The sequence below is a fragment of the Vanacampus margaritifer genome, chromosome 2 (genome assembly GCF_051991255.1).
Source record: "Vanacampus margaritifer isolate UIUO_Vmar chromosome 2, RoL_Vmar_1.0, whole genome shotgun sequence".
NCBI lineage: Eukaryota > Metazoa > Chordata > Actinopteri > Syngnathiformes > Syngnathidae > Vanacampus > Vanacampus margaritifer.
Window position 1 is genome coordinate 46,087,242 of NC_135433.1, and position 17,448 is coordinate 46,104,689.

The window sequence follows — 17,448 nt, forward strand, 5'->3', positions numbered from 1 at the left end:
TTTATAACAGATATAAAATGTTTGATTAATCGTGAGTTAACTGTTGAAGTCATGCGATTAATTACAATTGAAAAATGTAATCGCCGGACGTGGTTTAAAAAAAAAAGATTACTAAAAATTAGGGGTGTCAGTCATTAAAATTTCGTAGATTCACTAGTTAACTCACGATTAATCATACATTTTATATCTGTTATAAATGTACAATGAAATTTTTTTAAATGTTATACATGTACAATAAAAAAATTCTAGGTTTTCATACTCTTTCGACAAAAGTGGGAAAAAAATGTTAAACTAATAGAAATATTTAAAATTAATTTTTGATGTCTATAGCTGTCAATGGCAGTGAATGAGTTAATTGGAGAATGTGTTTCTTTGAGAGAGGCATTTATTTGTCTTTAAGCATAGTAATGTACAGTAAAAATTATGTTCCCCATACAACAAAGGAAAGCGATCACCAGCAAGCCATGTTATAAAAGATCTCTTTTATTGAATCATGACAGTATATTCGTTAATAAAACATCTGCAAAAAAATAAAATCAACTCCTCTCTCTCTCATTAATCTTGTTTTCTTCGAAGGGTACTACTGCCAGCATTCATCTGATGTTCCTTTGCTGCCTCAGACATTAATATCAGCCCCCACCACTTTCTTTTATTCACTGCTATTATCATTTTTTATATTTACAAACTGGTCTCCAAACTCGTGAAAGTAAACAAAAACATCATAGCTGATTATATTCTTCTAAATTGGTCCATAGAGTGAATTAACAATGGCGAGAAGACGCTATGAGCTAACTTAGCTACTTCTCAAACGAACCCCCCAAAATCATACCGGTTGTTCTTTTCGGTCATTTCAAAGTCTATGTTTATTTACACTATCACACAAATTTCCGGGGGAAAAAATAGTTTAACTCCTCTAATTAATTTAAATGCTGCTCTGAAAATGAAATGAATGCAGACTCCTACTGCAAATCACATTTTGCTACTACTGCCGTAAAGCATGTGGACAAAAGTATTGGGACGCATGACACCTGCAAGTGATGGAAGAAAAATACTGTCATGACTATTTTAATGTGCTTTGCTGCAAACAAAAAAAAAACTCTTGCAAACGATAGTCGTGACCCTCATAATAAACAATCCCGATGTTGAGATGATAAAAATGATGCGGTTTTGCTGCCGACCGTCATGACTCATATGTTGTGCTACAAGCGGCCCCCGATATAATAATGGCCGACACCAGCAGCATAACATGCACTGCTGTGACTATTTTTCTTTCGCTACAAAACAATCCTCACCAGAAATGATCCTGATGCTGTGATAATGATAGCGACAAGCAGCATAACACAGCTGCGACTATTTGACCATGTTTTGCTGCAAACAATCACTCTCAAGCTAATCTTTCGAAATCTTGTCATTCATAGCAGCTTGACAAAAAAAAAAAAAAAACCCTAATTGATGAACACCATAATTTGTCCCAAGACTTTTGCCCATATAGTGTAATAGTTTTAAATCCTCAATAAAGGCTCATATAAAAGTAGATTTAATGTATGTGTCAATCATAATATTATTAACGATATCCAATGAGCAGGAGTAAAGTGATTCCGCTTAAAAAGATGTCGAAATAAATGCACACTCGGTGTCCATGAAGTCTTTTTGCGTTCACACGTCCCAGAAAGGCTTTTTGTATGACATTTCAAGTCTTTGTCTCTGCGTCTAAAAATGGAGTCTTTTTCTCCGTCCCGTCCAGCGTTTGAGGCTACGGTCACGACGAAAAAGCAGAAAGGCTGCGTCAAGTGTTCTTGTATTTCAGCTTGGGAGTGTGCGAATTGCACGAGATGCTGGCCAGAGAAGGAATGCCAGCGTTGGCCGCCGTGGCCCGGCACTCCACAAACATGGGGTCCAGGCACGCCACCTTGGCGGCGAAGAACGCGTGAATGCAATGAAGTACCGCAAACAGGTTGGAGAACTCCAGCTCCTGCGGGAGGAAAAATAAAAAAAATCAGGGGACACGCATTTTTAAAACTGCTGGGCTAAGAGTAACATAAATTGGGTGAAATATTTTTTTATTACTTCTGAAGTCTGAACATCTGAATCTTTAAATCACCATGTCTGAAGTCAGCGGCGTTCCCCACGGATCCATCCAGCCACCACTAACATTTTTTTTTAAAGAATGTTGCATTAAATTTACTTTGGCATTACACAACAAAATTAAGTAAATTAATTTTGACAGCTCCATTCTGAACATTTGAATCTTTAAATCCCCATGTCTGAAGTTAGCGGCGTTCCCCACGGATCCATCCAAACACCACTACCATTTTTTTTTTAAAGAATGTTGCATTAAATTTACTTTGTCACTACACAACAAAATTAAGTAAATTAATTTTGACAGCTCCATTCTGAACATTTGAATCTTTAAATCCCCATGTCTGAAGTTAGCGGCGTTCCCCACGGATCCATCCAGCCACCATTGACATTTTTTTAAAGAATGTTGCATTAAATTTACTTTGGCATTACACAACAAAATTAATTTAATTAATTTTGATAGCTCTATTCTAAACATTTAAACGGATCCAGCCAGCCACCACTGACTTTTTTTTTTTTAAACAATGTTGCATTAAATTTACTTACAGCCTAGCTTCAGATCACCCAAATTCAACCTTCAACCCAATCTGATGGCTCCAAATAATTGAACCCAACCATGTTAAGAAAAAATGCGTTTGTGTAACTGTAAACAAGTCCTTCAACGAACTTGTTAAAATTGACTTGCCTTTGCTTCAATAGATTTGGAGTCTTGATTTTGGAATAAAAACTTGATCTTGCTTTTGCCGTCGTCTGATGAGCCTTTCAGCTGCGAGAACTTGTATCTCCAAAGGACAGCCTACAATGCAGAAGGTCACAAGGCACATATCATTAGTTTGTGCATTAACGGATCATGAATAATTCATGTGAGACTCCGCATGACACCGTTGGTTGTGTTGCATACATTTTATTATTGGTTCCGCTAGGCAAATAATAGCAGCAGAGAAAAAGAACATGAATATGGATGAGTGAGACCTACACTAATTGTTTATGTTAGTGTAATCATCTGGAGGTGGAATATCGCAATCAGCTCTGAGGTTTACAACAGCACGTGGAAATCGCAATAGAAATGAACAAAATAGAATTGCAAAATTGACACTGCTTAAGTAAGACCGTTTTTATTCATTGTTTTGTTTGGTACGCCCACTCCAAAGTGTGCCCCGCTTCTCCTGCAAAGTCAGCTGGAATAGGATCCGAGACTCTTGAGGACAAGCAAAATGGAGAGATTTTTTTTTTTTTTTAACAAACTGTAGATAATTTCATGTGTGTGTGCACGCTATGTCATTACTCTCAAATCTGGATTGTTTCGTTTGAAGGTTGTTTGCAGTAAAACTTATTAGACAGTCATTAAAAAAAATGTCTCGATCGATTTGGTGAAGGCAGATATTTCAGAAGTTATCGTGCCATATCAATTTTTTAATGGCCCGGAACATACAGATATTTTATTTTTTTTACATGGCCCGGAATGTTGAAAATGGGTGCAACACGCCTGACAAGTACGACAACTCCTACAATATATAATAATTTGGTTTTATGTAGCGTTTTTATAGATGTGCAAACAAGAAAGTAAAATAGTAACAACATTTTAAGAAAATTCAGTTTAAGAAGCAAAAATGTGCCTGACAGTTTGTGCTTTATGTTCAGGCCTGATTTGAGAATATAGCACTGTTTTAGAGTAATGGTGTCAAAATGAGTGTGTTAACTTAAGAGTTAATTTAAAAAAATCTAAATTGATCAGTAATAAATTTTATAATAATCCATATATTTGTGGAGACTGGGGTCAAGTTGTATTTTATAATTTGAAAAATGTGCAGAATTTCACAAGTTACTTCATGTTAAAGAGTAGATAGCTCTTAATATGACAAGAAAAATGTTCTGCGCTGTCACCTTCTTACAAATGCAATTATGCCATCTAGTGGCAGAAAAACGACCGCAACACAAATCAATATCACACTCGTTTTTTACAGTACAGTACATCTTTTTAATTTTAACTCAGTTTTATGATTTATTGTGAAATTACTGTATCAATGACTAAAAGATGCAGCCATATTTAGTTTAACATGTTTGCCCACTTTGTTAACAAAAGTATGAAAACTTAAAAAAAAAGTATTGTACATTTAGAACAGATATAAAATTTGTGATTTGGAAGTCATGTGCTTAATTATGATTAAAAAATGTAACCGCCTGACACCCTTACTTTCAAGATTGCCATCTTTTTTTCAGGCTGCTCTTGTTTCGGTTCTGAATATGAAGATCTGTTCAGAGTAGGGGCGGAATTATTCTAATGCGAGCCACCCCAAAATCATGAAAAATCCATGCTTGACTATCTTTCACAGAAGGCTGTGATGCAGCAGTTTCTCAGATTAAGAATGATTATTTTATGGCGTGTTAAATAAAGTTGAGGAATGCCAAAGTGGTCCTTTGCGTCCATCAGTTTTTTTCTGTATGCGACTCTCAAGAGTAAAACATTTTGACACCCCGATTATAGAAGTCGATTCGAACCCTGAAATATGATGAAAAATTGAGTCCAAATGTTGTCATTCTTAGCACCAAGCAGCATAGCATACACTTTCATGACAATTTCCAAGTGTTTTACGGCTAAACGGTCCTTTTAGATGTTGTCATTAATTAACATTCTATGGGCACATCTGCATACCCGTGGCGTAGTAAAGGACAGAACTTCCTGGTCCTTCCCATACATCTGCTGATTCATGTAGAAGCACATATTTTATGCCTTAATTTATTGAACACATCAACACTAAGTGCTCTTGGTCCATTAGGAAGAGTACACTATTGGCATCGCGCTCGGCCAAGAAAAAACTTGGATTGTGTTTTGCTTTTATTTATCATAAATCACCGTGAAATAAATTGCTTTATTGCTTTTTTGTTTGATGTTGTTCAGAAGAAGCTGCAGCTGATCATGTTAAAGGTGATTCTAACTTGAGATTGGAGGTGAATTCACCGGCGCAAAGTTTGTGTCGTTCGTTCACTGTTGGGAATTAAACAGCAACGACCATGCCCAAGCATGTGGAGGAGGCCATTAAATTTAAGTACCCTCTGAGTTAATTGCGTACTTCCCAGCCCTCATGCTGTCAACTGGATCATGTGTGTGGCCTGTAAATAATATTCTGAGACGTTGTACTGTAAGAGTGCCTCAGAATGATGTATTTTTTTCATTTATCTATCCATCTCAGTTACATATAGTGGCAGGCCGAACAATTAACTAATTCACTGCCATTGACGGCTATAGACGGCAAAAAATTATTTGAACTATTTCTAACAAGAGCATGAAAATCTAGATTTTTTTTTATTGTACATTTAGAAGATATACAATTTGTGATTAATCGTGAGTTAACTCTTTGACTGCCAAAAACGTTAAATAACGTTTAGTAAAATCCTACAAAGACGTTCACCAAGTTATTTTGCTTTTTTGGGGGAAACGGGTGGAGGAAAGCCTTGGCCAGCTGTGCTGAAAGTATCAAGCAGATCTATTTAGTATGATGACTATTTTTGGCCCCTAGATGGCAGCGATGACTCTCTTTGGACAAGATCGGGTAGGCGTCAGTAGAAGACGTGAGGCGGAGCTAGAGTGTTGAGGGGACAATGGCTGAGAAAGCAAAAATGGCGACCGGTGGCAAGCAGCTCACGCTTGATCGTTTTTTTCAAAGAAGAGAAGCATCAACCAGTGCTAAAGAGCACATTGATGACGACGATGATGATAATGATGATGGTGACTCCGAGGTTGACGCCGAAGTTGGAAGCGTTGACGCGGCGGCTATGATCACGTCATAAAACCTCACCGGCTAGCGATGCTAACGCCGGAAAACGCGGAGCACAACCGAGCACTTCAGCTCAGGCGGATGTTCAATCGGACGACGAATAGTGCCCCGAGTCCAATGCATATTCATCGGAGGAGTGGGTACAGTCTGATCACGGAGAAGACACTGGTTCTGGACTACGATGCCACCATGAATGGAGTGGATACGATGGATCAGAACATCTCTTAAAACCCGGTATAGGAACTGAAGGACATGAGGAAGCCAGACGTAACACCACCGTAACGTCGCCGTATCCTGATCCTGAGAGTAGGCTTGATGGCAACATGGCCAAACACACACTGCGGTATATACTTGCTATTCCCCGGGAAAAAAAGCCAGCAAAGAAGTGTAGCGTCTGCAATCGCAGTGAAACTAATCTGTTGTGCAAATCCTGCTGCGTCCCCTTGCACGCAGGGGAGTGTTACAAAAAGAAAAACTGTATTTGAAACATCCACATAATTGTAAGTAGTACCACAGTTGCACACATTTGTAAATAGTTTGCCAAATTGTTTTGTCAAATTGTTACACTGTTGAATGGAAATAAACGTATTTTGCTATCAAAAAACACTTTTTCATTGTTGGTGGTAGCGTTTTACAGAAGTAAAGCACTATTTAGGTGTTTGTGGCATCATTCATGGAAAAAAAAAGTTTCAAATTCACTAGAGTGCATGAAATATCGTTTCACAAAAAGCTCTTTTTCTCCGCTTTTTGTTTCAAAACAGAGAATTTCGGTGAAAGTAACCATTTTCTATTGTTGATTACTGAAGAACGGAATAAGGTAGAAACAAACTTTTTATTTCTGACGAAAGATGAGAGTCCAATCTTTCATTTGGTAGTATGTGAATGAGCAGATGTATGGAAAGGACCAGGAAGTTCTGTCCTTTACTACACCACGGGTATGCAGATGCCCCAGAACAACGTGTGCCCATAGAGCGATAATTAATGACAACATCTAAAATCAGGCGATTAAATGTTTTAATTGTTAATTGCATGACTTCAATAGTTAACTCACGATTAATCACACATTTTATATCTGTTCTAAATGTACAATATTTTTTTTCTAGGCTTTTATACTCTTGTTAACAAAAGTTGAAAAAAAAAAACTAATAGAAATAGTTTAAATGAATTTTTGACGTCTATAGCCCTCAATGGCAGTGAATGAGTTAAGCGTTAATACAAATGCTAATGCTAACAAATATGGTAGCTCAGCTCATGTTTGAGGGAAATGTACTGCTAACGCTAACCCTTTACCAGCTCGGATCAGATTTAATCATCTATGCTAATGTTAGCATTTGTACCATCTCAAAGTATGAAATTGCTAGCACACGTCGTTCGCTCACTTTAGAAGCGGCGTCAAAGCACACAAAGCCCATGCTGAAGTCCACTGTTAGCCCCATGAGGTGGCTCTCCATGATGCAGGCGTACGTTTTACACTGTGAAGAGGAAGTAGAAGAAGAACAAACTGTGAGCTTAGCGGCTAACGTTATCGTTACTCTTATGCCGCCCACCTGTATCCGCTCCACTTCCAGGTAAGTGGCCATCTGAAAAGCCTTTTCCCAAACCAGCAGCTCGGACTCCAGCTCCACACTGAAGAACAAGTCCTCGCCGCTTTCCGTCTGCACGCTGAAGCAGTGTCTCCGCTTGTCCACCAACTCATTGTCCTGATCACACAAAGAGACAACGGCGTGTTGTTAGCAAGCGCAACATTAGCTGTACGTGACGGTGTTTTCTGCATGTAAAGTCTGCCTAATTTTACTGATATCATGAAAATTGCTGTTTTAACCATGACCATTTAATATCTTTGGCGAGAAGGACAGTGTTTTTGTCTAGGATGAGAAGTTGTTTGAGTATGTTTTTTTTGGGGGGGTGCGTGAAAGCGTTTTATGAGTGTGAAGTTCCTTGTGTGAGAGAGGTTTTTGTTGTGTGTGAGATATTTTTGGGTGTGGGTGAGCAGTTTTTTGGTGATTGGGAGAGTGTGAGGTGAATGTTATTTTTGGCCTATACAGCACCTCATAAAAACTTGCAGAATGTATTCTTCATCGCTATTTTTGCCTTTTAAATAGTTACTAGAAAGGTCAGAAAAGTTGCCAACGCTAAAAGTTGTTACTCACTATGGGGGGGCAAAAGGGTCGTCTTACCTTTAAAATCTTGCACATAATTTCATAGACGGTAAAACTTTTCTCTGCTCTTGTCCAGTCCCATGTTGTCACCTGTAAATAAAAAATCAATTAATAAGAGAAGTAAATTAACTCATTCACTCACAGCCATTTTCACTGAAGCATCCCCCTGGATTTTGACAGATTTGGCAAGGCCCACAGAATATTGTGTTCTGGAATCTACTGTACCATAAGAAAGTTTAGAGTATTTTCTTTCATCAGGGAAAAAAAGTACATTTCTATCCATTTCCGTTTTGCAGCAGTTAGCATTAGAATATCGCTAATTTTCATCATTATTCACCCTAACCCCTTTTTTCAACATAGCCCTGGTTAATCTCTTATACTCTGCTGCCACCTGCTGGCCTTTTTTGTAATAACTACCATTGCTTTAAGCGTTTGCTTCAGTTCAGAGGCTGCATCAAAGCCTTCTAGCATAAAAAAAAACATTTAAAAAAATATATAAATACGTTTTTGGGACCATATGTTTTGGGGAACAAGCTTTATAGCATAAATAAAATAAAAAAAACATATAAATACGTTTTTGGGACCAAGCCTTCTAGCATAAACAAAACTCCCATAAAAAAACAAATACGTGTGTTTTTTTTGGGGAGTTAAAGCTTATTGATTAGTGTTGCCTCTAAAAGGTTGCTACATCATGAAGAACCTTCAATAATAAAACAGCTTGTCTCAAGGCCTCCTCCTATATTCTGCCATCCACCTATATTAGCATATTCCATTTACATCAGTCTTTCCCTCATTCCCATTACTGCGCTTGTCATTATCGCTTTACACAAAATGATCTGTAGCTTCCTCTTCAACAACGTACACAAGAACAACATACTAAAAAAACAAAAGCAATTCCTACTGGGGGAGCTGAGAACTTGAAGAGAGAGGACCCTCTCAAAGCAAGGAATTTTGGCGAGTACATTCGATCCTGGACGGAGTCCTGCTCCTTCTCGTCGGCCCAGCCCATGTAGATAATCTGCGCCAATCACCATGTGGAAGTAAAAAACAAATAATGGACATTAAGGTGATGGTGGTGGAAGAGCATTCTGAGTGTAATGCACCCATTTTAAGATGGTCCTAACACCAAAAGGTGAATTTGTGAATTGTGAACAGTGAATATGCGGAGGATTAATGTATATAACCAGATTTTCAGGAGTTGACTCAAAGTTCACATGCTAATGGAGCAAAAATGCTAATCAGGGCCATGACAGTCAGCAAGAGATGAAGGAGGGAGGTTGGCGGTGGGGCACTCGGGGATTTTGAATAGACGAATGTGACAAGTAGAAATGTTACAGGATGATTTGACGACATCAAGTGGTTCTGTGTGGCCGTCAAGTTAACATGTTTGCTGCTGTCGTCTGTTTGATCGGTGACAGTTTCATTTGTGTCATGTAAATCCACGTTAGTGAAAATAGACAACACAAGCAGACAGACTGACTGAAGGCAATTAAGTTGTTTTTTTCCCTCCCTGGATTATGATGCAAACATTTAGCTGGCGTTGCAATGCTTTGGCGCCAATGAAGCGTGTCCTTTCTCTGACTGGCTGACCTGCTTACACTTTTCAAAAAAATCATAACATTTAATTTTTTTACCTGCTGGTTGACTGGAAAATTCCGGTTGATCTTCTTCACCTGTAGAGAAATGAACAAGTCATTGAAAGCACATCTCAAGAGGCTTCAGCTCTGTGAACATGTTTTTAGTCACAACAGAAAGTGTCATGCTAATACTAGCATGTGTACCAACTCGGCTCAAATTAGCCAAGTGTAACTCTAACGCTAACATATGCACCGGCTCAAATTGATTTATGGAAGTGTAACGCTCATGATAGCAAATGTACCATCTGAAATTAAATAACATACCAGTTAAGACAACTGTAGTTGTTTTACTGACAGGCATGAAGGTATGGAATTTGGAATTGCTGATGCTAGCAGGTGTACCAGCTAAGATTAGCCTAAGGGTAATGTTAATTCTGATGCTACTAATCGAAAGAGAGATGATATTTTATTTATTTTTCAAATATAAAAAAACAGCAGGTGGAATGTACTACAGATAACAGTTTCCTTTATTTAAGTCTAATGTTAATATTAGCACTTGTACCAACTCGGATAACGTTAGCAAAGTTTAGCTGCTAACTCATATACAGACTCAGACTAATATCTAATGCCAATGTTGGTGAAGATTAATGTATAGAAGTGCAAAAATAATGCTAATACTGTGTACTAGAGGTTAACTGCAACACACTGATGCTAATGTGAGCATCAGGCACTGATCTGAATATATGACTGGATAGCCGATAGCCCATACACGCTTGTGCAAGCCGTTGAAACGATAGGGCAGCCATCTTGCTCCTCCCATCTTGCGAGCAGTCTACTGTAAACTATACGGTATACGTACAGATTAAACATATACAGCTCGTAGGGCAGTTAGTATAGCCGGGGGGTGGGGGTGGAGGGTTTGTGGCGGGGTGGTCACAATTTTTTTAACAAGCAAAAAAGAAAAAAAAAGAAAGGAAAAAATTAACAAGTGGACGGTATGTGCTGCTCAGTTCCTTAGACCCCAATATTAGATTTGGCAGAGGCATCTTTTGTTGAATTACAGTTATAATTCTTTAATACAAAATATACAAGTTTCCTCCTGTAAACATAACTAAGCATATCATTTATAATTATTTAAGGCAAGTTGTAAAATGTCTGAAGTCCTCTTGTTCATGTTTAACAAATTTAAAACATCATAAATCATGCTGTTTCTACTAAGTACTGTCTCATGCTCTCCAATTTCGATACTGTAAATATATAGGATGGTATGCCGAGAAACGTTTCTTGGGGAGGAGCAATATGGCGGCCTCGCGGCTTGAAAAGTCTTGGCCTATCGGCTCTCCAGTCATATATTCAGATCAGTGGCGTCAGGTCACCTGAACCGCAGGTTGACTAGCTCGGGTGATGTTAGCTGTTAGCGGTTCGTGCTACCTTCAGGGTGAGTTGCTGTTGCTAGATGCTAACGTGTAAGTTTTCAACAATGTTCAGTATCATATATCTGTCTACAGATAGTCACCTTGGGATCCTATAGATAGGTGTGAGTCTTTCTAAATCAGGTCCAATCTGCTGAATTTACCACTTTTGGACTCCATCTTAGCTGTAGAAACGCCTCAAGGATCATAAGTGGAAACAGGAGACACTATGGGTTCATTTTGAGTTTCATGACAAAGGCTGTGCAGTACCTTTGATGTCTAACTTATAAAAAAATCCAATTAACAAAAAACACACACATTTTGAGGTGTTGTGCCGAATTTTTGCGTTAAAAGAAACCCTGACGTGCTTTATAAATCGCTTTTTTCAAAAACAGATACTCATATCCTTTCCCATTTAAAAGGTGCTAACACATCATTTCCTAACATTATTTCACGTCACTGGTTTTAATCCACCATGGAGTACGGTATTCCGCTCTCCTAAGAGCAGCAATTATGCACATTTTTTTTTTCAATGGCCTTGCTGCCTTCATCCACTACTATTATCTCCTCCTACACTTATTTAATGTTCACCCTCAAATTGCTATCATCGTGGCATGGAAACACCCACATGCCTCTTCACTGCTCTTTTCGCTGCCCTTTAATTCATGCTCTGCTGTCGCCTATACACCAGCGGAAAGGTTTCTTCTGTGTGATGTTTTAATTTTCATGCAGGTGCATTTGACACAATGCGCTTATAACCTAAGATCATTTTACGTTGAATGAAAAAATGAGATGAGGTCATAGTAAAAACTTATAATTGACACAAAGGTAACTTGGTAGTCAGATAGCATTAAAAATTGTAAGTATCCACATTCTAGTCAAAATCAACAGTGTCAATCAAAATCAGCGGGCGATCAATAGTCAACTCGTCATAATTAACGATTCCTCAAATTCGATAGCATTGCATTGCTCCGTAGGTCATATATCACTAAAGGGCTTGTAGCACCCTATAATTCTATATTATAAATATATTATTTATTATTATTATTATGTCCTAAAAATGCAAAAACGCACTGAGGATGTCATCAAATTTGCACTGAACTCGATCACAAATATAATAATGTAATAATTTCACCAATAATGTAATATAAAAAATCCTGATTGATAGTCTAATAACATTTTTACTCCAGAAAAAAAAAACATTTTTACTCGTTACATTATTATATCATATATATTATCATTTCCCAGAAGTCTGGGGCAAAGCAGTTTTAATAAAGTGGGCCGAACTTACTTTAACTCTTTGCATAGTTGGTTTCACACTAAATAAATCAGACAAGTGTTTAACATTGTGCGGTTGAAATCAACTCTAAAAAAATCAGTCAGGATTGTTTATTATATTATTGGTAAAATTATTATATACATTTTTCATCAACTTAAGTGCAAATTTTGATTATATTTTCAGGCATTATTACATTTTCAGGAAGTGATTACATTAGTGTGCTACAGGGCTGTTCCTTTGATATGGAACGAAAGTAATTGAGTGGTCAATGAAACTCAACAGGGTTCTTCCTTCCTTTTTTTTTTCTTAGAGAGAGCTCAGTATTGTTCAATCGGTAATCTTACAGATTTAACATGTCATCGTCATTGCTCTCTCTCTTTTTTTGTGTGTGTGCGTGTGTGTGAGTTTGTGCTCATTAATTCACTTCAAACCTATTAAAAATCCCATACCCTTCACCACAAGTGAAGTTGTCAGGAGACCCGAGGAAGGATCAAAGAAAACGGGGTTCTTCCTTTCATGCGCACCAAATCTACGTCCTTGCTGAGATATCAATTAGAATCAATGATCTCACTCAAAATAAGGTTATTCCTTTGATCTTTAACGAAAGTCGCTTGATAGATTGATACCAGTCTGAATCAATGACATCGCTCAAAATCAATAGGATCCTTCCATTCGATCCAGAACAAAACTACCTCAGTAGTCACAATTGAAAATCAACCTGGTTCAGGTGCAAAAATCAATACCAGCTCTCTTGTCACCATGGCGACGGCATCACCGTATGACAACCCACCCTGCTGTCCTTACCTCTTTCAATGAAAGGGTTACGGCGTGTGTACAAAATGTCGTCCTCCTGTAATGGACTGTATTACAGGAGTGTGTAGTCCGTGCTTGTGTACACTCGGCTCACTGTGCACCATTTTGCTTGCAAAAGGCCACAGGAGCGCTTGATTACTTGGTGAGTCATCACCGTTAGTGCCGCGTCCACTCCAATTAAGCAAAGCTCCATTATTTACCTTCTGGAAGCAACACACACTCATGCAGACACACAATAATCACACGTCTCTAGTTGTTGTTGCCAGTGCTGCAGCTTAATGACCTCCCTTTCACTCAGACGACATCCTGATATGCGGAACATTTGTGTCAGACGCCTCCCCACGAGAAGAAATACGCTTTTCATTTTGTGCCGCTATCATGTCACGCTGACTTGAATACTCGTCTGTATTATGTGCTGAGATTTGCACCGTTTCCGGTCTCATTGGTAGGGAAAGAGAAAAGCCAGGAAGCTCACGTTGTGCTTAGTGAGAGCCGAGATGTTGCCGCCGACAGCCTGAAGCCAGTCCAAGCGGTCCTCGTCCGAGGGGAACTGGAGGACGCCGCTGCACACGCCGTCCACGGCGACCACCTGGAAAGCATTTTTCCTTGGGAGGAAGAAAAAAAGGGGAGATGACACAGTATAATTCGACCAATCAATCAATCAAGCTAGCTAGCTAGCAATCTAGCTAGCAATGTCAGATACCTGCTTCTGATTGGACAAATTCACTAGTAGGAGTCAAATTAGAACAAATCAAATTAGACGGTCTAGAATTTGTCTTAAATGGCTGCTTCAAAACAAAATGGCTGACTCTTTGTTCAGTTTTGGAAAGAACGCATCCTGCTACGATAGACCAACAAATTCTGTCGATCAGTGAATTTCTTGTTTTTTTCATGGACTGGCCTTAAAAGAATGATAAAATGGCTACTCAAAACCCAAAACAGCCAACTCCATGTTCAATTTCAGATTAAGATTTTTTTGTGCATCTTGTTATTATAGACAGGTCCACCAAATTCCATGTCAATTAGTGAAACTGGTGCCAGGGCTGAAGGTTATTTTCATTTTAGTTAACGAAAACTAACGAAAATAAACAAAAATTCCCAAAACTATTTCATTCACGAAATAAAATAAAAACCAAAATGCTTTTTGAAAAAAATTAAAACCAACTAAAAGTACATTTTCTGTTTACAAAACTAACTAAAACCAACTATAATTATAGCGAAAATGTCCTTCGTTTTAGTCTTTTAATACATGAGCCTTTGGGGATGATTTTAAATGTGATTTTAAGTACATGTATTTTGATATTAACCGAAATAAGGACGTTGAAAATGTGTCACACAGAAGTGATGTCATCAAAAGCACCTTCAGATCGGAGCCGTTGATACCCTGCTGAGAACGGCTCAGCTTCAGATGATGTCGCTCCTAGGCGCAAATTTTGTGTGCTTGGCTTTTGCCTCCAGTGGCTCGGCTCACCTGCTTTTTCATTTAACTCGGCCGAAATGCAACGCTAGGTAAGAAATATTTTCATTTTACCATAGTGTTTAACTATTACTAATAACTAAAGCTACTCAAAACTAACACAACTACCCTGAATACTAATTAAAACTAACTAAATTTAAAAAACAAAGCCCAAAACGAAATAATAATGAAAATTACAAAAACTATAATACTACACTACATTAAGTGAACACGTAACGAATGAACTCGAATCGGTTATTTATTGTAGTTTTCTTTAACTCATTCACTGCCATTGATGGCTATAGACGTCAAAAATTCATTTGAACTATTTCTATAAGTTTCTTTTTTTTCCCCACTTTTGTTAACAAGAGTATCAAAACGTAAAAAAAATATATTGTACATTTAGAACAGATATAAAAATTTTGATTAGTTGTGAGTTAACTATTGAAGTCATGCAATTCATTGCAATTAAAAAATGTCATTGTCTGACATCCCTAATTTTTAATAATCTTTTCTTTTTTTTTTTAATTAGGGGCATCAGGGAATTACAATTTTTAATTGTAATTAATCACATGACAACTAGTTAACTCAAGATTAATCACAAATTTTATATCTGTTCTAAATGTACAATAAAAAAACATTTCTAGGTTTTCATACTCTTGTTAACAAAAGTGGCAAAAAATGTGAAACTAATAGAAATAGTTTAAATGAATTTTTGACGTCTATAGCCGTCAATGGCAGTGAATGAGTTAACAGTGCCGCATACTCCAACAAATGAAAACAACATTTGTTAAAAAATGGTAAATGAGCGGACTTGCGTAGCGCTTTATTTACACTGTTCGGTGTCCAAAGTGCTTTACAAAGTCTCGTTCATTCACTTAGTTGAAAACGTATCTATATGTATTGACACATTAGCATTAATCTATGGAAAGGTTTTCCTTTTTAGTTTAAAATAGCTTACTTCAACATACACGATCACTTGTCATATCCTGACCAACGGTAAAATCCAAGTTGACTCTCCTCTTTTTTTGTTGTTGCTTTGCTTCAGTAAATCCATCTGCATTGCGTCATACCAGCTAGCTAGCGCTAAGCTAACCTATCATCTCCGGTCCAGCATCAAAATATCCAAACCTGCTTCACAGGATGCGATACACACACACACTTGCTTGGCCTTTGGAACTGCCAAGTTAGTAAAAGAAATAAATAACTTAAGTAAATCTTATTTGAAATGTCAGCTATCTGAGCGCCTTTTACTTTATCATTAACACAAAGTGTCTGCACAGATTGATAAAGAAAACAAGGCCGTGCTATCGTCTCCATTAACTCATCTCCAGCACTTCTATGCCCGCATGATATTTATTTGTCACGTTAATTAAGATGTAACCCGTGCCTGCGGAATGGCTGATGTAATGCTTAGTATATATTTATATAAAACAAACAAGTGGCCTCCATTAAGAGTCGACGCACATTCCTGCTGCAGTGTAGCACTGATGGAAGTGTATCCAAGGACAGCTTAATGGCTCCATAAATCAAGCAGTCTGTGTTTAATACGTCCGTCCAATAGCAGATGGTCACGGCTGAAGTGACATTAGCTGGCTGTTTAAAGGCGCATACGGTAACACGTGCCACGCCAAACCTGCACACGTCAGAGCCCGGCATGTGCTGCGAGAGGCGAGAGTGCAGCAACGGTAGAAGGCGCAGGTCCACCCATCTTTTCTCCCAGCGGAGGCCCGGGGAAGTGGGCCACGACGAGCAGGACAGCGTATCCTGCAAGGGGAGCACAAAAACAAAACGGGAGATTATTTGGCACACGTCGGGATGGTTTTGGAGCAAAATATCATCTTTTGCGTGCTTCTAGTTTTTAGGGGAAGTCAACCTTCATCATTTCTTGACAATAATATGTTATGTGTGACCTCACTAGTCTAAACATGACATTCTGATTAATATGAAGGAAAATCCAGATGTTTTATCCTTCTCAGGGGGCAGCCATTTTGCCACTTGCTGTCGACCGAAAATGCTCAGGCAACGACCAATCACAGCTCACCTGTTTTCTGAAGCTGAGCTGTGATTGGTTGTTACCTGAGACCTGAGCAACTGTGGCTTTGAGTATATAGTATAGCAAAATTAGAAAATAGGGATACATACACATATGATTTCCCGATTTACCAACATTTTTTTTCGATCTAATTTTAAAGAAAAAAATGTTCCATTTTCTAATACAGCGAATAAGAGATGTGATTACTAATGCCAAAGTAACATTTCAATGTTTTTCTTATAAACAAGAACATTTTAACAACCTTTTGCATTTAGTCATTGTGGGGAAAATGTGTATAGAATTTTAAGAGGAAATATTTTTTTTAAATTGGAATATGCTAAGAATGTTGCAATATTTTGTAAGCGATATTGAGTTATTTTTTTTGATATAATACATTTGAAGGAGTTTTTTTTTTTAATCAATTTTAAAAGGAAAGTAAAGCCAAAAAAATGTATATGTTGCTTGAGTCCCCAGTTTTCTAAACACAATTGCATATGAATTAAGCAGCAAACTCCACCCATTTTTATCCATCTCAGAAAGCGGACATTTTGCCATTTGCTGTCAACTGAAAATGACATCAGAGTGCCTAAGGGCTCAGGTAACGACCAATCACAGCTCACCTGTTTTCTGGGCTTGGTCATGTGACATTCTCACAAGCTGAGCCCTGAGCAACTGTGATGTCATTTTTAAACGATAGCAAGTGGCAAAATGACCTCACTGAGATGGATTTTGCTGCTCAATTAATATTCCACAAAAGCAATATAAATCAGACTGCCGTGTTAAGACTAGTGGGGATCCATACAGCATATTATTTTAAAGAACATTTTTGACTTGACTTGCCCTTAAAAACATTTTCAAAAAC

General features: G+C 37.9%; 1 protein-coding gene across 3 annotated transcripts in view; it reads right to left on the reverse strand.

Annotated features, from left to right (window-relative positions):
- Nucleotides 1-463: 463 nt before the first annotated feature.
- The window catches only part of sntg1 (syntrophin, gamma 1), a 56,071-nt gene continuing 39,086 nt past the window's right edge, over nucleotides 464-17,448 (reverse strand). For all 3 annotated transcript variants that reach the window (XM_077558336.1, XM_077558337.1, XM_077558335.1), the window contains 9 exons: nucleotides 16,188-16,318; nucleotides 13,571-13,700; nucleotides 9,649-9,687; nucleotides 8,916-9,032; nucleotides 8,033-8,104; nucleotides 7,403-7,555; nucleotides 7,235-7,327; nucleotides 2,765-2,875; nucleotides 464-1,972 (listed from right to left, as the gene is read on the reverse strand). In XM_077558336.1, the coding sequence (XP_077414462.1) occupies nucleotides 1,787-1,972; nucleotides 2,765-2,875; nucleotides 7,235-7,327; nucleotides 7,403-7,555; nucleotides 8,033-8,104; nucleotides 8,916-9,032; nucleotides 9,649-9,687; nucleotides 13,571-13,700; nucleotides 16,188-16,318 (1,032 nt within the window). In that variant the 3' untranslated portion in view covers nucleotides 464-1,786. The remainder of the gene's footprint in view (nucleotides 1,973-2,764; nucleotides 2,876-7,234; nucleotides 7,328-7,402; nucleotides 7,556-8,032; nucleotides 8,105-8,915; nucleotides 9,033-9,648; nucleotides 9,688-13,570; nucleotides 13,701-16,187; nucleotides 16,319-17,448) is intronic.